At 47.2% G+C, this 23,199-nt stretch overlaps 2 protein-coding genes across 5 annotated transcripts in view; one reads left to right on the top strand and one right to left on the bottom strand.

Annotated features, from left to right (window-relative positions):
* The first annotated feature begins 384 nt into the window (after nucleotides 1-384).
* Nucleotides 385-21,667, top strand: SNPH (syntaphilin). 3 transcript variants are annotated; one of them, XM_077253021.1, is made up of 5 exons: nucleotides 385-495; nucleotides 5,811-5,901; nucleotides 6,563-6,667; nucleotides 7,798-7,947; nucleotides 19,165-21,667. In XM_077253021.1, exons 1-5 carry the CDS (start codon nucleotides 396-398, stop codon nucleotides 20,114-20,116), a joined length of 1,398 nt encoding a protein of 465 aa, XP_077109136.1. In that variant the 5' UTR covers nucleotides 385-395; the 3' UTR covers nucleotides 20,117-21,667. The 3 variants fall into 3 exon arrangements, with proteins under 3 accessions (XP_077109136.1, XP_077109137.1, XP_077109138.1); XM_077253022.1 differs by having other exon boundaries at nucleotides 426-495; nucleotides 5,814-5,901; XM_077253023.1 differs by lacking the exon at nucleotides 385-495 and adding an exon at nucleotides 1,456-5,678.
* Nucleotides 21,638-23,199, bottom strand: part of SDCBP2 (syndecan binding protein 2) — a 104,135-nt gene continuing 102,573 nt past the window's right edge. For both annotated transcript variants that reach the window (XM_077253026.1, XM_077253025.1), the window contains one exon: nucleotides 21,638-22,912. In XM_077253026.1, coding sequence (XP_077109141.1) covers nucleotides 22,858-22,912 — 55 coding nt within the window. In that variant the 3' untranslated portion in view covers nucleotides 21,638-22,857. The remainder of the gene's footprint in view (nucleotides 22,913-23,199) is intronic.

The following is a 23,199-nucleotide window of genomic DNA, read 5'->3' as shown; positions in this document are numbered from 1 at the left end:
TAGGTTAATTTGGCACATAGGGTTTTAGTATGCACCGCACCTGGAGGTTATAGGTGGCAGTGCCCAGTCTGTGGTTGGACCTGAACTCCCACTGTGCCCTGCATCTGTCATCCCCATCAGAAAGTGACTATAACCAGGGGCAGAAATGACCAATGAGCCTGTGAGCAGGGGGACCTGAGGAGACAGCAGGAGCTAGATATTAATATTATGGCTTGTGAAATTTGGGGTCCAGGAGCTCCAAGCACATAGATCTATATTGATCCATTCCTTACTAGGGATACGAGACACACCACAAGTCCCAGCTTGCTCCACTACTGGCGTCCTGTATGGGGAGCACAGGCTCATCCAGAGCTCCGCTCGGCTCTGATTGTGCTGTGTCTTTAAATGAATGTGAAATGACGCAGCTTGCCCTCCCCTCCCCCCGTCCTCTCCTCTCCTCCCCGCACTCCTCCTCCGCCGGCCGGAGCTGCGGCAGCATCATGCAGAGCCCCGCAGGTGACAGCGCCCGGGACACGGCCACACACCGGGGGCTGAGGGGGCAGAGGGCGCGGGAGCTCCTGTGTAGCGTATTGGGGGCTGCGCTACTGCTGTGGTAGCGCTATAGATTGCATAGGGGCAGACGCGGAGTTTACATAGTTACACAGTGAGGAGAAAGGGGGCGGTTTTCACTGTTTAGGTTATAAGGTTAGTGGGGGCGCAGTGTGGTAAGGTGGAGAATTATGGGGTGCAGTCGTGCAGAGCGTGGTACTGTGATAAACTATAGGGTGTGAATATTGGCACTGTAGCATTGGGCAAGCGGTGTGTGGCACTATGGAGGATGATGGGGAGCAGTGTATCACTGGAGAATGATGGGGTGCAGAGTGTTGCACTATGGTAGATGATGGGGTGTAGGACTAGGGGGTGCAGAGCGTGGCACTGTAGGATTAGGGTGTGAAGAGCGTGGCACTGTGTAGGATTAGGGGGTGCAGAGCGTGGCACTGTGTAGGATTAGGGGGTGCAGAGCGTGCCACTGTGTAGGATTAGGGGGTGCAGAGCGTGCCACTGTGTAGGATTAGGGGGTGCAGAGCGTGGCACTGTGTAGGATTAGGGGGTGCAAAGCGTGGCATGGTGTAGGATTAGGGGGTGCAGAGTGTGGCACTGTAGGATTAGGGGGTGTAGAGCGTGGCACTGTGTAGGATTATGGGGAGCAGAGCGTGGCACTGTGTAGGTTTAGGGGGTGCAGAGTGTGGCACTGTGGAGAACTAGGGAGTGCTGTGGTACTGGTGTATGATGGGGTGCACCGAGTGGCACTGGAGAGGATGATGGGTGCAAAGTGTGGCACTGTTGAGCACTAGGGGGTGCTGCTTTTGTTTGGCAGCGAGCATGCATCAGTATTAATAATCTGGTGGTGGGGGTAGCCTCGTCCGGTAATCTGGTGGTGGGGGTAGCCTCGTCCGGTAATCTGGTGGTGGGGGTAGCCTCGTCCGGTAATCTGGTGGTGGGGTAGCCTCGTCCGGTAATCTGGTGGTGGGGGTAGCCTCGTCCAGAAAACTGGTGGTGGGGGTAGCCTCGTCCGGTAATCTGGTGGTGGGGGTAGCCTCGTCCGGTAATCTGGTGGTGGGGGTAGCCTCGTCCGGTAATCTGGTGGTGGGGGTTGCCTCGTCCGGTAAACTGGTGGTGGGGTAGCCTCGTCCGGTAATCTGGTGGTGGGGTAGCCTCGTCCGTAATCTGGTGGTGGGGTAGCCTCGTCCAGTAATCTGGTGGTTGGGTAGCCTCGTCGGTAATCTGGTGGTTGGGTAGCCTCGTCGGTAATCTGGTGGTGGGGGTAGCCTCGTCCAGTAATCTGGTGGTTGAGTAGCCTCGTCGGTAATCTGGTGGTGGGGTAGTCTCATCCAGTAATCTGGTGGTGGGGTAGCCTCGTCGGTAATCTGGTGGTGGGGTAGCCTCGTCCAGTAATCTGGTGGTGCCTCCTGGTAATTGTGGATCAGGAGTGCTACTGATCAGATTTGCCTAGTTGTACTGGGAGCTGACCCAGGGCACCTGCAGAGGACTCCACATTCCACCTCCTCTGTCCGCTTGTTTGTTTACCCCTGGTTGTTATTATTATCCTTGTAAATCTGTTTCTGATTTGGAGACGAGTTTATATTTATCTTTATGGGAAATGGAGCTAAATATTTTTCCTTGAAAGTGGGACCATGTTCTTATGGCACCCCCCAGATGAGGACCCCAGCTTCTGGTTACAGTTGATACATAGGTATCAGATGGAACGTGAGTGAATGGATGTATACAATATGGAATTGGAGGAACGTAATTCTGCATCGATTGGAGTTTGATATTGGGGGGTCAATCATTATTACTCCCCACCCTCCCGTCTTTTTGCTGTCTATATAAACACTTTAGTGCTTGTTTTTATCAGGAAAGATTGGGGATCACTTATGTCCCCCATATCTGTGCTATTGGGTTTGGTTGTATTCGGCCAGGGGTCTGTGTCGTTTTGGAGGTGCCATAATGTACCTCAAGGACAAACTTCACTGTGAATTGTCCCAAGAGCTTGCAGCCCTATCTGAGCGTGTGCATGGTCCAGTAGTCACGCACCAGCACCGTTCATTCATGCGACCTTTGGTCTTGTGATAAAGGTGACTGAGGATTGTTTATCTCTGTTCCATCCCTCCATATATATCTCACGGCCTTGGCCACTATTCCCTCCGGATGTCTACATCGGCTCTTCCGTGCATTTGCTGTTATTGTGAAGGTCACACACAGCTGTAGCTATACCACTGTCCTGATCTGCTGTGATGGGTGTAGGGTTGGGGCATCTGTTCGCTCCTCCGTTTTTAAGCCTCCGTCATTGATGTGTAGGTGGATCTCCTGGGTCCAGAACACTGCAATTCTGCTGAGAAAGCGAGAGCTGTGTAGTACGAGGGTGTGAGCGCAGGATTCCTGCACATTTAATTATAGATGCCGAGGGGCCCAGGATCTGCTCAGTGTCATTGTGTTCTCTGGATACAGTGTCTGGGATGTATGGGGTGGGGGTCCCTCTGATTGCTAGATCATCACTAACCCCCCTCTACCCATTCTCTTCTTTACCTGACATTCATCCTTTTTTTGGATATAACCCATTGTCCTGTTCCCCTCTTCCTCGTTTGCTATTTTTGGAGGAGATGGAGCTATCCTGAGCTGGGGTCTTCATCTCCATGGTCTCTGAGGACCGTAGGCTATGTGCAGACGTTGCGGATTTTGCTGCGGATCCGCAGCGTTTCTGCAGCTGCGGGTCCGCAGCAGTTTACCATGAGTTTACAGTTCAATGTAAACCAAAAACGCTGTGCACATGCTGCGGAAAAAAACATGCGGGAACGCAGCGGTTTACAATCCGCAGCATGTCACTTCTTTGTGCGGAATCGCGGCGATTCTGCACACATAGGAAAGCATTGATCCGCTTACTTCCCGCATGGGGTATGCCCACCATGTGGGAAGTAAGCGGATCATGTGTGGATGGTACCCGGGGTGGAGGAGAGTAGACTCTCCTCCAGGCCCTGGGAACCATATTTGTGTAAAAAAAAAAGAATTAAAATAAAAAATGATATACTCACCTCTCAGCGCTGCACGTTGCCATCTGGTCGCAGAGTTGCTATGCGAGCAGGACCTGCGATGACGCCGCGGTCACATGACCGTTACATCACGAAGGTCCTTCTCGCGTAGCATCTTTGGAGCCGGACCGCCGTGTGCAGCACCGAGGAGATCGGGACGTCAGAGGGTGAGTATAACCATTTTTTAATTATTTTTAACATTACTATTGATGCTGCATATGCAGCATCAATAGTAAAACAAGTGCAGAAGTAAACCCGCAGCGGAAACCGCAAGACAAACCGCAATAAATCTGCAGGGATAACCGCAGCGGTTTTGCCCTGCAGAGTTATCAAATCCACTGTGGGAGAACCCGCAGAGGACCCTTCCTACGTGTGCACATAGCCGTATAGGTCGTGTTTGTGATGCCAATGTGAACACTGTGTTGGACTCAGGATGCGTCTTTGGCATATACAGTAAAGGGGGCCCAAAAATCTCATCCAGGGTTCACACTCTTTTCACCATCTGTGAGCAGGAGAGTCTTACTGCTCCCTTCACTACTTAGGAGATGGGTGGCATTACCATCTGAACCCACCAGATTATTGGGCAAGAAGTTGTGGCCAAATGTTGCATACCCCTTTTTCCATGATCCCCATAAAACATTATGGCTGTCTATATTCCAATGTGCTGAGACATTTGCAAATGGCGTTTTCTTTTCTTTTTTTCCCCTTAAGTCTTTGGAACCATCCAAAGTAAAATTTGTGCCAAAAAGCTACAAAACCTTATTTTGGGGGCAACACTGTTTACAAACAGCGGTCAGGACATGATGGGAGTTTTAGTTTTATTAACAGCTGCTTCCATCCCTGTCCCGGTCTGTGGTATTGGCATATTTTGTACGTCTTCTGTTTCTCGGTCATAGGTCTTATCATTGGGTAGGTGGTCCCCATCTCCCATCAGATAAGTTGACCTTGTTTACGCACATTATGTTGTCTGTGTGGTTGTGGCGGTCCTGAGCTCATTCCCACGCTATATTGGCACCATTGCATCTGCAGAGGCTGCCTCTGTGGTACGTTAGGTTGGCATTAGATCTGATGTATGGAGGGCAGCCCCAGGAGCTGTTTAGAAAGCTGCCAGTCAGCTTATATTCTTATGCCTGTGCCACGCACAGATTTCCTGGCTACGACTCGTTACTGCTGGGCATCTGATGATAGCTGAGCGGCTGCAGCTTGGATGCTGTTGCTTGCAGCGATTAGTGGGTGGAGGATCAGGAAAACGCCGTATCTGACAGCCTGTGATCCTAATCGAGCATCATCACTGTTACTATAGCAACCCTGTGGGATGCATGAGTGATGGGCAGGATGCCATGTCCGCGTGTGATGTCATCCTCCTCCTCCGTAGCTCTCATGTAGAGACGGAGCGGTTGTGGTCTCTCCTGCAGGTTGGTGTGTGACCCTTTGTCACAGATGGGCCATTGTTTGCCTTTTGTGCTTATTTTACGTCCCTGTGTCTATTGCTGCCATATAAAACAAGTAAATAATACATACAATGCAGCTAACTGTCGGGCACACAAACATCTTTGTAGTACCCTAATGGTCAGGGCTGGGGCATTTCTCTGGGCACAGGTTAATTCTTAAACTCTTTGCTGTTTGTGCTGCTCATTTTGCACTTATTTTAAATTTTTATTATTTATGTTCCGACAAATACAATTTTGATTATATGCTATAAGGAAGATTTCTTGCTAAAAATAAGAATATTGGATTATTCTTTGCTGCCAAGCTTTAGTAAAAATGGCTGTGGCTGGAACTACTGCAAAGCTTGTGTGGAGATCTGAAGTGGCTATAGGTGTAGATATTTATGGTGGTGGTTATAGCTTTCATCAGAGAACTGGCACCAGAGGGTCACAATGGGTGTCTGGTGCCAGGGTCCCAGTTCAGGCCAGAGCTGGTGCTAAAACTACAAAACGGTTTCAGAAAGCTGCAAGACATAGAATAGGGCCCCAGTGCAAAATGAGTGTATGGGCCTTTTGCAGTCCAAAATAATGTAATCCTTTATGTATCCATAGCAGAACTGCTTACTGCTTTAGAGGTGGAAGTGAGCCCCCTTTCCTCTTGGGCCTCCGTGCAACTGCCCTAATGGTATGTCTACCCTTGCCCAGGAGGTTAGGAGAGATGTGTGGTGCCAGTTTTGGCAGTGTAGTGTATCCTTGTTTCACATATGGATCTATCCTAAGGCTGATTGGCGTGTAATGTAAATGAAATCTTTTCTAGTAGGCGCCCTGTGCCGCCCGGTAGTGCCACCCTGCTGCAGTGCACCTATGTCTGTGCCTGGAGGCAGAAGGTCATCAGTTGGCTCACGCAGGTAATCCCCCACCTCACCACACTTCCATCTCTTTTGCTTTTCCATATACAAGTGCTTCTCACAAAATTAGAATATCAAAAAGTTCATTTATTTCAGTTCTTCAATACAAAAAGTGAAACTCATATATTATATAGAGTAATTACAAACAGAGTGATCTATTTCACTTGTTTTTCTGTTAATGTTGATGATTATGGCTTACAGCCAATGAAAACCCAAAAGTCATTATCTCAGTAAATTAGACTACTTTATAACACCAGCTTGAAAAATGATTTTAAAATCCGAAATGTTGTCCTACTGAAATGTATGTTCAGTAAATGCACTCAATACTTGGTCGGGGCTCCTTTTGCATCAATTACTGCATCAATGTGGCGTGGCATGGAGGCGATCAACCTGTGGCACTGCTGAGGGGTTATGGAAGCCCAAGTTGCTTCGATAGCAGCCTTCAGTTCGTCTGCATTGTTGGGTCTGGTGTCTCTATTTATTTAACAGAAATAAACACTTGAAATAGATCACTCTGTTTGTAATGACTGTATATAATAGGAGTTTCACTTTTTGTATTGAAGAACTGAAATAAATTAACTTTTTGATGATATTCTAATTTAGTGAGAAGCACATGTAATACTTTTGCATTAAAGTCTCTGTCCCTTTTCCCTCTCTACAGACGAACATCGCCTCCTGTATCAATGAGGGATCCGTACGGGACGTCCTCTGTCAGCAGCAGCACATCCAGCTCCTATAAAGGAAGTGACAGCAGCCCTGCATCCAGGTAACTATAGACGGGCAGTCACCTGTCACTTTAACATTGTGTTTTCCTAAACAGCTGATCAACCTAAAAATAGTCTCTAGTTACATCCTAAGCTGCATTCATAATTCTGCTGGCTGCCATTTAAAGGGATCTTAGTAGCCCACAACTGATCTAATCCATGTTAGGTCACTGTAATACAGATTAATTCTGTATGTTTTGGTTTTTTTCAGTCCTTTATTCCATTCCTCAGTAATCAACTTTCCAATTATTATGTAAATGTGGAGACTCTTTCCTGCCCTTACAGTTTACTGGATGTTCTCACCTTTTTCCCACCTGTAGCCATCCTCCAGTCATCGAATGACAGGTCAGTTGCCTGGTTTCGCCCCTGGAGATCTTGTTCAGGTGCCCTCATTCCCTGTCATCGGGACTTAACTGCGCATACACCACCCCAAGGAATGGCTGCACCCGCACGACATCTTCGGTGGGGAAGTCGGGTAACTCAGACTGGAGTCACCTGTCAGTCATCAACCAGAGAATGGCAGTATGCAGGGAGGAAGGCCGGAGAGCTGTAAAAGCAGAGCCCCTGCACTTGCGGCTCATTTATATAAAAATTGGAAAAGCAGTTATTCGGGAATGGAATAAAGGATTGCTAGAACCAAGATATGGAAATAAATCTACATTACCGCTGACAGATTTGATCAATTGGGGGTAATAAAACCTGCTGGCAGTTTCCCTTAAAGACCAAAGGTGAAAAACCCCACACAGTATAAGTGCAATAATGTAATTTGTATTATATTGAAATCTCTCGACCTCCAGGGTCCCCATTATCAGGGGCCACGGCACAGGCAAAATGTGCTGATCTGCAGTCCCAGGCACAGCTGTACATACAGGTGAGCTGCCGGCCATGTGTGCAGACACTGAACTAGCAGGGTCTACTTGACATGTGAGATGCTGCAGCTAGAAAACTAAAAGAATTGTGACTGCATCTTTGGATGTGACTAGAGTATAAATTAGAATGCAGTTCTGGATCAGAAGCATTGCATGGCACCTATATACAAATGCAGAATATTATCCAGGTACTTAGTGGCAATCCTCAAGACAGTAGGATTATATTTGTGGTATATAACTGACATTTTTGTTTGCTTTCTTAGACGCTCAAATAAATACAGTCTATGCAGTGAAAATCATGGAATCAAGCCACCCACCCCCGAGCAATACCTCACCCCCCTGCAGCAGAAAGAGGTCTGCATCCGACACCTGAGGGCAAGGCTAAAAGATATGCAGGATGCCCTGCAGGAGAGGTGAGGCTAGATTTCTGCTCCAATGTCCTCTTGCCTGCTCAATGTACAGATATTTGCTGTCTGGATTGCTGCCATATCCCCATAATGTGTAATCCTTACTGTCGTCACATGACTGCACCGCTGAGCTCACTATGGGTACAATTTAAAAAAAAAGTCAGCTGTTGAAAAGTATTAGGTCAAGACAATGTTCAGCCACTAGGTATAAAGAAAAATGTTGTGAAAGTGTGCAGTGCGCACACTGTCAGGATTCACTCTTTCTCCAGATAATGGGTGGTCACATGACTGGAAACATGCGATTTGAATAGTTGCGGTCACATGCCAACTAGAATCTAATCAGCACATTCACACTGGAGAATAGAGGAAATCCTGACAGTGTGTGCACTGTATTCACACAGAGTGACTGTAGGAATTTCTGCTGAGCTCCGAAAAGTTCTTTAATTTAGTTTTAGTATTAATTCTTTTGAACTGATCATAAAGGGAGCCTACCAGAGAAAATATACTTTGAAGACGTGGCTGGGGACTATAGCCAGAGAACAGACTAGTCAGCTCCGGGTCTTCCCAGCACTCCAAGAGGTGATTTTACAGGTCTCTCCCTATGTACATGAGAGAAAGATACCTGTCAGTCACCTAAGTGACCCAGAAGACCCAGACTGTGGCAGAACCAGACTAGACTTGTCCCCCAATGGTCTCCTGCTAGCACAGCCGCCATCAGGGCATTACTACCCTTACTGGTGTATGGGGTCTGGTGAGCAGAAGCAAAGGGGAGCGGCCTGGACTGGCTGAAATATGCCAGCAGTGTGTCTCACCCAGTCCAGGCCTCCCACTTTGCTTCTGCTCATCGGCTCCAGGGCAGGGACATCGCTAGTCAGTTACATTCGGGGCCTGGATCAAAAGCATGATGCTCCGAACCTCCTGAGAGCACGTTCTTCCAGAGCAGCCTGACAGCAGTGCTGCCTCTCCTGACTGCTCTCCTGCACCTGGGAGCACAACACCATAGAAGTGACCGCTACGGCAAGGGTCTGTGCTCCACACAGGAGAGCAGCTACACAAGAGCCAGGAGCAACTGCAGGGCTACACTCGCTGCTCTGCTCGGCTGCTGCTGCAATCACTGCTCTGCTCGGCTGCTGCTGCACTCACTGCTCTGCTCGGCTGCTGCTGCTGCACTCACTGCTCTGTTCCAGCTGCTGCTGCACTCACTGCTCTGCTCAGCTGCTGCTGCACTCACTGCTCTGCTCGGCTGCTGCTGCTGCACTCACTGCTCTGTTCCAGCTGCTGCTGCACTCACTGCTCTGCTCGGCTGCTGCTGCACTCACTGAAATATATACATGCAAGAAAAAAGAAGGCACTCACCGATCTAAAAGTTGGCAATCTTTATTCAATCTTCATATAAAAACTTCATGGCCGGGGGAGTGAGGAAAGGAGCTCATGCGAGCAGGAGCAAACGACGTCCGTTTCGCAACATGCTGACCCGTAGAAGCGCAAGCACAGCGCGAAACGGCCGTCGTTTGCTCCTGCTCGCATGAGCTCCTTTCCTCACTCCCCGGCCATAAAGTTTTTATATGAAGATTGAATAAAGATTGCCAACTTTTAGATCGGTGAGTGCCTTCTTTTTTTCTTGCATGTATATATTTCTGTGTATATGGCACACATTAAGTATTTGCTGCAGACATTTCCACCTCAAAACGTATTTTGTGACAGGAAAAACGCAATATGAAATGCATACGGCTTTACCTCATTATTTACTTGCTTTTCTTTCCCCCAATGTATTGTAAAGGGTGAAAAACACTGAAAAAATTGATATGCTGCAGATTGGAAACCGCTTCAAATCTGCAAGGCAAAACTAAACAACGTGTGCATGAGACAGGAATCTCATTCACTTAGGCCAGTTTCACACATCAGTGGCTCCGGTACGTGAGGTGACAGTTTCCTCACGTACCGGAGCCACTGACACATGTAGTCACATTGAAATCAATGCATCTGTGCAGATGTCATTGATTTTTTGCGGACCGTGTCTCCGTGTGCCAAACACGGAGACATGTCAGTGTTCGTGGGAGCGCACGTATTACACAGACCCATTAAAGTCAATGGGTCCGTGTAAAACACGTACCGCACACGGACGTTGTCCGTGTGGCGTGCAGGAGACAGCGCTACAGTAAGCGCTGTCCCCCCACATGGTGCTGAAGCCGCCATTCATATCTTCGCTGCAGCAGCGTTTGCTGTAGAGAAGATATGAATAATCCTTTTTTTTTTTTTGTTTCTTGTGTTTAACATAAAGAGCCATGTCCCCAAGCCCCCTCCCACCCCCTGTGCGCCCGCCCGCTGTTATTAAAATACTCACCCGGCTCCCTCGCAGTGTCCTGTCCTGGCCGCAGCTTCTCCTGTATGCGGTCACGTGGGGCTGCCCATTACAGAAATGAATATGCGGCTCCACCCCTAATGGGAGGTGGAGCCGCATATTCATGACTGTAATCGGCGGCCCCACGTGACCGCTCATACAGTAGAAGGTGCGGCCAGGACAGGACACTGCGAGGGAGCCGGGTGAGTATTTTAATAACAGCGGGCGGGCGCACAGGGGGTGGGGACATGGCTCTTTATGTTAAACACGAGAAACAAAAAAAAAAAAGGATTATTCATATCTTCTCTACAGCAAACGCTGCTGCAGAGAAGATATGAATGGCGGCTTCAGCACCACGTGGGGGGGACAGCGCTTATCTCTAGCGCTGTCTCCTGCACGGTGCGTGTGGTACCCAGTCGGCACACGGGCAGCACACGTGTGCCACACTGATGTGCCACAGAAACGCACGGGGACACGGACACTGATAATTCCGGTACCGATTTTTCCGGTACCGGAATTATCTGGACGTGTGGGACAGGCCTTAGTTGGTACTAAGAAATGCTGCAGTTTTTGCTGCAAAAACACAGGAAATACTTCAAGAATAAAGAAAATATATATACAGGTGGCGCAAGGTGTCATGATGCTAATTCCCTGCTGCGAATAAACAATCACCACAAAAATTGTAATAAAGTATAAAATAAAGGAAAAAGCCAATGGAATAAAAAAAAAAAAATAATAAAAAATATATATCTATATACATAATTGTCTAAGGGTTTTTCTGTCTGTCTGTCTGTCTGTCCTGGAAATCCCGCGTCTGATTGGTCGAGGCCGCCAGGGCACAGTATCGACGTAGATGTCATAATGGTTGCCATGGCGACGATGATGTCATAAAGGTTGCCTTGACCAATCAGCGACGGGCACAGTCTGCCGCGAATTCTGGAATCATCATTGTCCATCATTGTCCATATACTACGGGGACATGCATATTCTAGAATACCCGATGCGTTAGAATCGGGCCACAATCCTGCGTCTCTGATTGGTCGAGGCCGCCAGGCCTCGACCAATCAGCGACGGGCACAGCATGGCGACGATGATGTCATAAAGGTTGCCTCGACCAATCAGCGACGGGCACAGTCTGCCGCGAATTCGCCTCGACCAATCAGCGACGGGCACAGTATCGACGTAGATGTCATAATGGTTGCCATGGCGACGATGTCATAAAGGTTGCCTCGACCAATCAGCGACGGGCACAGTCTGCCGCGAATTATGGAATCATTGTCCATAAACTACGGGGACATGCATATTCTAGAATACCCGATGCGTTAGAATCGGGCCACAATCTAGTATATATATATAATTGTCTAAGGGTCACTTCCGTCTGTCTGTCACGGAAATCCTGCTTCGCTGATTGGTCGCGACCAATCAGCGACTGGCACAGTCCGGCCGCAAAATGGCCGCTCCCTACTCCCCTGCAGTCATTGCCCCCTCCATACTCCCCCCAGTCAGCGCCCACATAGCATTAAAAGGACTGCCTTACACCGCGGCATAACACGGTGTAAGGCAGTCCGTTAACGCTGCCATTATCCCTCTGTGTGACCAACTTTTTACTATTGATGCTGCCTATGCAGCATCAATAGTAAAAACATATAATGTTAAAAATAATTAAAAAAATCATTATATACTCACCCTCCGGTGGCCCCCGGATCCAGCCCAGGCCTTTCCGGCTCCTCGCGCGCCACTCCGGTCGCAATAATGCATTGCGGCAATGACCGGAGATGACGTAGCGGCGCGCGAGGAGCGGGAAAGGCCTGGTATGGATCCAGGTGCCGTCGGAGGGTGAGTATATAACTATTTTTTTTTTTTATTTTTTATTTTTTTTACAGAGAAATGGTGCCCACATTGTTATATACTACGTGAGCTGTGTTATAAACTACGTGGCTGTGTTATATGCTATGTGGGCTGCTATATACTACGTGGCCGGCCGCGAACAATTAGCGACAGGCGCACTCCGGCCGCGAATTGGCGTGGGATTTGAACCACGCTTCGCTAATTGGTCGTGTCCCGCAAGCCGAATTCTGTGTATTCATTGTATTATTCTAAAATCTTCATAAATAAACTACATACATATTCTAGAATACCCGATGCGTTACAATTGGGCCACCATCTAAAATATCTCTATCTATCTATCTATCTATATTAGATTGTGGCCCGATTCTAACGCATCGGGTATTCTAGAATATGTATGTATATAGCAGCCACATAGTATATAGCACAGGCCACGTAGTATATAGGAGTACTACGTGGCCTGTGCTATATACTATGTGGCTGCTATTTAATACATACATATTGTGGAATACCCGATGCGTTAATACAGTCCACGCAGTAAATAACACAGTCCACGTAGTATATAACACAGTCCACGCAGTATGTACAGGCCACGGAGTATATAACACTGGCCACGTAATATATAACACAGCCCACATAGTATCTAACACTGGCCATAGAAGTAAATAGTCCCATACAGCTTCATATGATACACGATTACTCTGCACAGCTGGGGCCACCGTACACATAGATCACTACGCCCGGGCCCGGCCACTCACCATGTAATTATATTTTTAACATTAGATCTTTTTACTATTGATGCTACATAGGCAGCATCAATAGTAAAAAGTTGGGGACACACAGGGTTAATAGCAGCGTTAATGGAGTGCATTACCCGCGGCATAACGAGGTCCGTTAACGCTGGCATTAACCCTGTGTGAGCGGTGACTGGACGGGAGTATGGAGCGGGCGCCGGGCACTGACTGGACGGAAGTAGGGAGGGACTAATTCTCGGCCTGACTGTGCCCGTCGCTGATTGGTCGCGGCAGCCAGGACAGGCAGCTGGCGAGACCAATCAGCGACGCGGGATTTCCAGACAGAAAGACGGAAGTACCCCTTAGACAATTATATAGTAGATGCAGGTATAATCAACCAGTGATATAAATACAAATATAACCTGCAGGTATCTTCCAGCAACTAGTGTTGGACACATGCGCTAAGGATAAGCAGTCTTATGTTGTGTAAAGATAAGTCAATTCCTTACCAGCAGCAAGATAACCATGGAAGTTGGTGATTTCCTGATGCTCCAAAGCGAAGTAAGTAGAGTAGGTGAAGTCTTTAAAATGGTGCCGGAGAGCTGCCTCGGCCGGTGGCAGCTACTCAGTCTGTAAACTCCAGTGGGAGTCCTAGTAACCAGACGCCGCGCGGTGTGAGGACAGTGAAAACGGCTCGTCTGGAGGACCTTCGTGACGCAGTGAGTCACGTGACAGCCCGCGTGACTGGAGTGTTTGTACGGATTGCGGTAAGGACCACCTTCGTGACGAAGGTCCTCTAGACGAGCTTTGGAGCATCAGAAAATCGCCAACTTCCATGGTTATCTTGCTGGTGGTAAGGAATTGACTTACCTTTACACAACATAGACTGCTTATCCTTAGCGCATGTGTCCAACACTAGTTGCTGGAAGATAAATACTTAAAGTACCACTCAGCTTTTCTTTCTTAAGTCGCCCCTGGAGTCCTGCTTTAAATCCAAGTTCACTGTCTGGTTCTCACGTTCTGGCATCTTGTCACTTGTATGTGGTTTTATTCGGTCACTATATGGTGGTAATATATGGTCTGATCGTGGTGTGGCGGTATTTGTGCCCTGTTTGAGGTATTATTCTGTCACTATGTGGTGGTAATATATGGTCTGGTCATGGTATGGCAGTATATGTTACTTGTGGTATTATTCGTTCACTATGTGATGGTAATGTGTGATCTGGTCATGGTGTGATGCTATTTGTTCTCTCTATGTGGTATCACTTGGACAGTATGTTGTAATTTGTGGTCCGGCCATGGTGTGGCAATATTTGCTCCTTGTATGTGGTATTATTCGGTCATTATGTGGTGGTAATATGTGGTCCGGCCATTGTGTGGCGTTATTTGTCCCTTGTATGTGGTATTATTCGGTCACTATGTGGTGGTAATTAGTGATGAGCGAGTATACTCGTTGCTCGGGTTTTCCTGAGCATGCTCGGGAGGTCTCCCGAGTATTTGTGAGTGCTCGGAGATTTAGTTTTTGTTGTCAGTAGCTGCATGATTTACAGCTGCTAGACAGCTTGAATACATGTGGGGATTCCCTAGCAACCAGGCTACCCCCACATGTACTCAGGCTGGCTAGTAGCCGTAAATCATGCAGCTGTGTCAACAAAAACTAAATCTCCGAGCAGTCAGAAATACTCGGAGACAACCCGAGCAACGAGTATACTCGCTTATCACTAGTGGTAATGTGTGGTCTGGTCATGATGTGGGGGTATTTGTGTCTTGTATGTGGTATTAATTGGTCTTGGTAAAAGGGATAGTGTCGTGTATGGGGGTCATTTATTCTCTCAGATTTCAATAAGGGTATGGGTATGTTTCCACGGTCAGGAAACGCTGCTTTTTTGACGCTGCGCAGAGCTGCAGCGTCAAAAAAGCAGCGTCCAGATGTTCCTGCATAGTGGAGGGGATTTTATGAAATCCCGTCTCCACTATGCGTGGAAACCCGCACGCGGCGGCCCTGCGACTACGGACATGCTGCGCGTCTTTTCAGATCGCAGCATGCCCGTACACCTTGCGGGGACGCAGCGTCCCCGCAAGGCATATCACAGGGCCCTATGGGAGCGAGCGATCATCCCGGATGTGAAGAGTTAACACATCCGGCATGATCGCGTCCCAGGAAGGGGGCGGGGCTTAGCGCCGAGCGGCTTCGCCGCTGCGGCGATACCGCCGCCCCTCCGGACCGTGGAGCCATACCCTTAGTGTCCACGTTCAGGATTGCATCAGGATTTGGTCAGGATTTTATGCAGGTAAAATCCTGACCAAATCTGCACCTGAGGTCACTGGCAGGTCAGCTGCGTTGTTCTTGCGTTGTTTCAGCATTGTAAGGACATGCTGCGTTCTGAAAAGATGCGCCGCATGTCCGTTTCCGCGGGTCTGCTGCATGCGTCTTTCAATGCATAGTGGAGACGGGATTTCATGAAATCCCCTCCACTATGCTGTAACATCTGGACGCTGCGTGTTTGACGCTGCAGCTCTACGCAGCGTCAAACACGCAGCATTTCCTGAACGTGGAAACATATCCTAAGGGGAAGATTCTTTATTTACACTAGAGATTAAATACTTTAACCAGTTTAACCCCTCCCTGTCCTGTGACTGTTACACAGTAGCAAATATGCACTTACAGAGGTTCTCTGGGGAAAACAAGTAATCACCTACCCCAAAGACACATTCACACATTCAGTATTTGGTCGGTATTTTACTTCAGTATTTGCAGCCAAAACCAGCAGTGGGTGATAAATACAGAAGTGGTGATGTGTTTCTATTATACTTTTCCTCTAATTTTCCGCTGATTTTGGCTTACAAATCTTGATGTAGAATACTGAGTGTGTGAACATGGCCTGATAACTAGAAATGAGCAAATTTGATTGGGTCAGGGCTTATTCAGCAAGCTATAGCGCTTACCGAATAAGGCCGGTTTCACACGTCAGTGGCTCCGGTACGTGAGGTGACAGTTTCCTCACGTACCGGAGACACTGACACACGTAGACACATAAAAATCAATGCATCTGTTCAGATGTCATTGATTTTTTGCGGACCGTGTCTCCGTGTGCCAAACACGGAGACATGTCAGTGTTCGTGGGAGCGCACGTTTTACACGGACCCAATAGAGTCAATGGGTCCGCGTAAAACACGGACCTCACACGGACATTCTCCGTCTGGGGTCCGTGTGCGTGCAGGAGACAGCGCTACAGTAAGCGCTGTCCCCCCCACATGGTGCTGAAGCCGGTATTCATATCTTCCCTGTAGCAGCGTTTGCTGTAGAGAAAATATGAAGAATAGTGTTAAAAATAAAGATCTAAGTGTCCGCCGCCCCCCCACCCCCTGTGCGCCCCCCCGCTGGTCAGAAAATACTCACCCGCTCCCTCGCTCCTTCCTGGTCTGGCCGCGCCTCCTACTGTATGCGGTCACGTGGGGCCGATCATTTACAATCATGAATAGTCGGCTCCGCCCCTATGGGAGGTGGAGCCACATATTCATGACTGTAAATGATCGGGCCCACGTGACCGCATGCAGGAGAAGCCGCGGCCAGACCAGGAAGCAGCGAGGGAGCGGGTAAGTATTTTCTGACCAGCGGGGGGGCGCACAGGGGGTGGGGGGGGCGGCGGACACATGGATCTTTATTTTAAACACTATTCTTCATATTTTCTCTACAGCAAACGTTGCTGCAGGGAAGATATGAATCGCAGCTTCAGCACCATGCAGAGTGGGTACCACACGCTCTGTGTGGTACCCACTCGCCATACGGGCGGCACACGTGTGCCGCACGTATGGCCTCCGTGAGTTCCCAGGCACACGGACACGGATAACTCCGGTACCGATTTATTCCGGTACCGGAATTATCTGGACGTGTGGGACAGCCCTAAGCTGCAGAGGGAACCCGGTTACCTGGATTGCTCCGACAATCAGCTGTTCGGCTCCGCAGCTGCATGTGTCGCGGCTGTGTGACACTCACAACACATGCATGGAGAGCCCAACAAACTCCTATGGATGCCCAAGTTTACTGGAAAACAATATCTGGGGTAAAAATAGTCATAGAAAATTAGTCTCCACCTATATCTTCACATAATATTTTCTTCCATACAACTTAAAAAAAAAATAAATTAAAAATCTGAACAGTATGTACACAGTCATAATCACCTGGAAAATGTATTCAACAGGTTATTTAGTGTGAACAGTAAAAAAAAAAAAATTGCTATATATCTTTATATTTGTGGTGCTAAAAAAAAAAAATTATGAACATTACGTCATTTCTATGTGTGTTAAAACAGCGACAAAGCATAATATACCGGTAATTTACACTATGTTCCAAATTATTATGCAAATTACATTTTTAGCAGATTTTCCTAAATGGTCGGTCAAATGACAGTCGGTCTAATAAAAGTCATCACCAGTTAGATTATACATCAAATTTTATTGAAGAAACCTCCCAATAATAACAGTATAATCTCCAAAATGAATAAAAACTCAAAATGCACTGTTCCAAATTATTAGGCACAGTAGAATTTCTAAACATTTGATATGTTTTAAAACTGAAAATGCTCATTTGTGGAATTTGCAGCATTAGGGGGTCACATTCACTGAACAAAAAAGCTATTTAACTCCAAAACATCCTAACAGGCCAAGTTACATGTTAACATAGGAACCCTTCTTTGATGTCACCTTCACAATTCTTGCATCCATTGAACTTGTGAGTTTTTGGAGATTTTCTGCTTGTATTTCTTTGCATGAAGTCAGAATAGCCTCCCAGAGCTGCTGTTTGGATGTGAACTGCCTCCCACCCTCATAGATCTTTTGCTTGATGATCCTCTAAAGGTTCTCTATAGGGTTGAGGTCAGGGGAAGATGGTGGCCACACCATGAGTTTATCTCTTTTTATGCCCATAGCAGCCAATGACTCAGAGGTATTCTTTGCAGCATGAGATGGGGCATTGTCAGCATGAAGATGATTTTGCTCCTGAAGGCACGTTTCTGCTTTTTAGACCATAGAAGAAAGTTGTCAGTCAGAAACTCTATATACTTTGCAGAGGTCATTTTCACACCTTCAGGAACCTTAAAGGACCTTACCAGCTGTTTCCCATGATTCTGGCCCAAAACATGACTCCTCCACCTCCTCTCTAACGTTGCAGCCTTGTTGGGACATGGTGGCCATCCACCAACCATCCACTACTCCATCCATCTGGACCATCCAGGGTTGCTCAACACTTATCAGTAAACAAGACTGTTTGGAAATTAGTCTTCATGTATGTGTGGGCCCAATACAACCATTTCTGCTTGTGAACACTGTTTAAGGGTGGCCGAATAGTAGGTTTATGCACCACAGCAAGCCTTTGAAGGAGCCTACACCTTCAGGTTCGAGGGACTCCAGATGCACCAGCAGCTTCAAATATCTGTTTGCTGCTTTGTAATGGCTTTTTAGCAGCTGCTCTCTTAATCCGATGAACTTGCCTGGCAGAAATCTTCATCATTATGCCTTTATCAGCACAAACACATCTGTGCTCAGATACAGCCACAAATCTCTTAACAGTACGATGATCACGCTTATGTTTTTGGAAAATTTCTAATGTTTTCATCCCTTCACCAAGGCATTGCACTATTTGATGCTTTTCAGCAGCAGAGAGATCCTTTTTCTTTCCCATGTTACTTGAAAACTGTGACCAGCTTAATAATGTGGAACATCATTTTTAAGTAGTTTTCCTTTAATTAGAATCACCTGGAAAACCAATTATCCCATGTGTTTAAGATTGATTTCAGTGATCCATTGAGCCCTGAGACACAATACCATCCACGAGTTTATTTGAAAAACAAAACAATTAAATTTTTATGACACTTAAATCCAATTTGCATAATAATTTGGAACACAGTGTATTATTCACAAAACAATCTCACACCACCAGGTCAGTGATAAAATATAAACATCAAGGCTGCCATCATAAATCGGCTGAGAGGAGCTAAAAATCACAGATCAGAGTTACAAACTCTTTTGTGAGACCCTCAGACTGAGCTTACTGAAGGATTCTCAGTTAACCCATTCTGCAATAAACAGCAACACAGAGGCACTTGTCGGCAAACAATGTTTCAAGAAACCCAATTATAAAAACGATTTTTACCCATATGACATGCAGTTAAATAAAAAAATAATAAAAAACTGTCCCCAAAGTTGGACAACCCTTTTAAGTCTTTTCTAGGCTTGGTCATTAAGGAGATAAGACTGCCAACTAACTTTTTCTTGCCTTGCTGTGTTCTTTCCTCTGCTCTTTAGAGACACAGAAGTTGATGAGCTCAGGTCTCAGCTCGGTCGGATGCAGGAAGACTGGATAGAAGAAGAGTGTCACCGAGTGGAGGCGCAATTAGCGTTGAAAGCTGCTCAGCGAGAGATTCAGCAGCTCCGTGAGGTCATGGACGGTGTTCGTGGCCGCCTGGGCGATGGAGATATGGGCATGCAGAAATACTTTACTGACATCAATATTCAGAACCGAAAGCTGGAGACTCTCCTGCAGAACATGGAGCTGGCACATGATGGCTCCGTACCAGGCGCAGAAGGTGGAGGCTCTACCGGGGATTCACCAGCTCGCTCTCTCACCCGTAGCTCAACATACACCAAACTGAGCGAGCCTCCTGTCGGAGATCGCCACTCTCAGGACACTGGAGATAGCGGGTACGCCGCCCCAGATGACAGCAGTGCTGTGTCCTCTGGCCCAGAATTTTACCTGGGCGAAGGCCCTTTATGTCTTGCCGTGCAACCCCCGCCATTGTGTGCAGAGGCGGCGGTCCAGGCCGGCAGCGTCAGTGATTGCGGAGTGCAGACAGATGAAGCTGCGGGCACCCCAGAGCCTGATTCTATATTTGAGAAAGTTCTCCAGTCACAGGCTGCAGTCAGTCCCACCACCAAGGACCCCATAGAGCCAGAATGTGCAAGCGCTGACTCGAGCTGTGTGGTTCTGGTAACAGATGGCACCGCCAATGCAGAAAATGCAGAAGGCGAGGATCCTGATGCTCCTCTTAGCTACTGGAGTCGACATTTTGTCGTGGACCTACTGGCTGTACTGATCCCCGTGGTACCTACGGTAGCCTGGTTGTGTCGCGCACAGAGGCGTCAAGGACAGCCGGTATATAACATCAGCTCCTTGATGCGCGGCTGCTGCTCTGTGGCCCTGCACTCAATCCGTAGGATTAGTTGTCGCCCAGTCAGTGCCTCCACCAGCCAGCCCTAACCCTGGTGGCTGCCGCTGGACATTTTACTTAGCACTTTGTAGAACTCTGGAGGGGTGGGGGTGGCTTAAAAGGGATGGATGTCGTCGTCCTGGAGGTCAGTGGGTAGACTATCTGCCAACTACTTGCGTTCTGCAAGAGAAACACTCTTTGTATGCTAATGCTATGGTCCACTTCCCTGAAATCGGGATGGGTATGTCTGCTCATCCAGAGTCTGGGGGTCATTGTGCCAGTCTGACACTGGCCTGCATGGGGCACGGTCTGCTGCGGTCAGTTGTGTATATACCTCCAGAGCTGATAAGTAGATGCTGCTCATCTGTCCTTCCTCCCGTCTCATCTACCTGCACCAGGTCCTCCAGTGTCTGTAGCTCCACCATTGGGAGTGATCACCACATGTACAGGAATTCTCCATGTAAACCGTGTACTTGCTTGTGATGACGTGTGTTCTATCGCCCTATATGACCTGATGGAGTGCGTGGCTATTGAATGTACTATGTACATATATGTTGTATGTGCGAACTAGTGCTGTGTATACATGCCCCGGGCCGGTCCTGACTACACTTGTTCTAGTCTCTCGTCTTCACTTTGATTGCTTGTGCCCCATGTACCCCCAAACCCCTTACCTTTTCCTTGCTGTTGCCTCCACGCCCTGGCTTTGCTGCTGCCTTCCTTTTTTTTTTTTTTTCCCCTTAATGTGACTTTGCAAAGTGGCATGACCCCAATCAAGCGCTCTCTCAACTTCCATCCCTTTAAGAGGGTGTCAGAGTTGCTCGCCTATGTCCCACGTTCAATACCTGCAGCTACCTCCCTGTGTGTGTGCACAAGCCTCGCAGTGTCGGATGAATGGTGGGATTTGTCATTTGACCTTACAACAATCATGCTGTTACATTGTGGTCTGCAGATCTTTTGGCTGGGCAGACGCTGGCACGTTGCAGGAACACGCTGCTAAGCACTGCCACCATCTCTGCCACCCTTCGCTCCTGTTTATAAGCTAGCACTCGGGGTAGAAAGCTGTGCTCCCCCTTTATTTTGCTCCCTCTTCTTTGGGAGCTGTAGTGTGTGTGTGCTGGTCACTCATGCAGCAGTGTATTTAATGCTCGCTAGGGGGCGCTGATGAGTGTGAGCACAGACTCCGCGGGGAATGGCCTCATGTTTTTCAGCACTTAGAAACCTTTTTCTTTGCACTTACCAGATCCCCTTAATTTCCTGGGAGTGAGTGACCAATGACACCTGGCACGTGGTCCCATTTACTCCCTCCCAATAAGCTTTGCGGACAGGAAATAGTAACTAATGTTGGAATGAAATCACTGACGCTATAAATCTATATATACATAGAGAGATCTATATTTTTTGATGTTGCTTGTCATTTGTTGTCCGTCCTGCTGAATGTATTAAACTGGCCTGAGCCACATCAACAGCCAAGTCCGTCTTCGTGGTCGTCTGTCTGCCCTCCCGCGGGCGCTGTGGGTCATGTCGGAGGTGGGTGAGGTTATAGGAAGACCAGGCAAATCACAAAAGGTAAATTATTTTTGGTTTTATTTTTATTAAAGTCACAATATTTAGTTATACACAAAAGCACTGACACACTGTAACAAAACACAATGGTAAACATTAAAGCGAGTCTCCACTGTCGGAACTCACTAGCTAAGGTAAATTCCAGATCTACCTATCAAATCTCATACACCGCCAAGAAATGGTTGGATTTTCTTAGAACCCGCCATTACAGTATAGATGGAATGCAGTATAGTAAGCGGGTGACTCACATGATGGTTACAGGAAAAGGAAATGGAACATTATTATATTACAGGGGGATAAGAGAAACAGTTGTTTTAATTTTTATGTCATAAATCAGTAGTACATGTGGAAATAAGCAACTATACAATATACCTTATCAGAGAAATCCGCTTCTTTCTCCTCCTGGACTAATCTGATCTTTCACTCTCAATTCATGATTAAAATCTGTATTCAATGATGACAGACTTTTCCATTACTGAGATAGATGACAGTTGGTGCGTATAAGATTCTATGGGGAGGGAAGAGCTAGATGCAGATAGATATTCTGCAAGTTCTGAAACCACAGTTACATTGAAGACAGGCAAGCCCGATTTTAATATATGGTTTTAAGGGACAAGGTTTTGTATAATCTGTATATTATTTAAATTCCTTCTCTTTCTATGCTCAGGAGTCCGGTGGGTGGGCTTAATCTGGCGCCGCCTACTGGACTCCTAAGCGTAGCAGCGGAGGGAATTTAAATATAATAAGTTATATTGAATATTTTCCCACAAACCTATATATCAATTTGCTCAGCTCCTCCTGCTCTATAACATGGTGCCTATAGATCGGACACCAGCTCAACATGAATGGAACCTGTAAGGAGGTGATAGCCCGCATTCAGGGCACAGACTATTTTCAGCCATCCGCTAACCTCCGTTGTAGGGTTACTTGTAACACACAGCTCCATCGTGTGCAATCTCCCCTCCGGATTGTATGGTTTTACACTCTCGATGAGTGACTTCTGCGTAGATTTAACTCTTGCTGCACATCTTGCTCTCTTTTATTAGTCTTTTGCATAATATAAGGCTGGATAAGATGCGGACAGTTCATAGGTCAGATGAGTAGGGCCTCCCGTAGGAAGAGGTTCAGGGTCCCACATTTATAAAGTGCATATTAGGACTGTGCGCATCTTTAGGCTGTCAGACAGATTATTGGGGGCTTACATAGATGGTTTTCTGGCCAGGTGACTTTATACCTCTGGGATAGAATGATCCATGGAGTTCTTTAGCATGCCGGAGGACATTCTGGGAAAAAAAAAAGCACAGTCCAAATATTTAGTTACCTGCTTTTAAGGACAAGTGCACACGTTCAGTATTTGGTTCCTTTTTCACATCCTTATTTGTAATCCAAAACCAGGAGTTGGTGAAAAATGCAGAAGTGGTGCACAGGTTTGTATTATACAGTGGCATGCAAAAGTTTGAGCACCCCTGGTCAAAATTACTGTTATTGTGAAGAGTTAAGCAGGCAGTAGATTAAATGATCTCTAAAAGGCCTAAAGTTAAAGATGACACATTGTCTTTGCATTTTAATT

Source organism: Ranitomeya variabilis, chromosome 4 (genome assembly GCF_051348905.1).
Source record: "Ranitomeya variabilis isolate aRanVar5 chromosome 4, aRanVar5.hap1, whole genome shotgun sequence".
Lineage (NCBI taxonomy): Eukaryota > Metazoa > Chordata > Amphibia > Anura > Dendrobatidae > Ranitomeya > Ranitomeya variabilis.
Note: the sequence above shows the minus strand (reverse complement) of the source record. Positions and strands in the feature narration are given on the sequence as shown.

What these genes read in the sequence shown, in the direction of transcription:
- SNPH (XM_077253021.1), top strand. Translation starts at nt 396, where the DNA reads ATGACGCAGCTTGCCCTCCCCTCCCCCCGTCCTCTCCTCTCCTCCCCG. An exon ending in TCATCAGTTGGCTCACGCAG is followed by an intron (nt 5,902 to 6,562) that starts GTAATCCCCCAC and finishes CCCTCTCTACAG; the next exon opens with ACGAACATCGCCTCCTGTAT. An exon ending in GACAGCAGCCCTGCATCCAG is followed by an intron (nt 6,668 to 7,797) that starts GTAACTATAGAC and finishes TTGCTTTCTTAG; the next exon opens with ACGCTCAAATAAATACAGTC.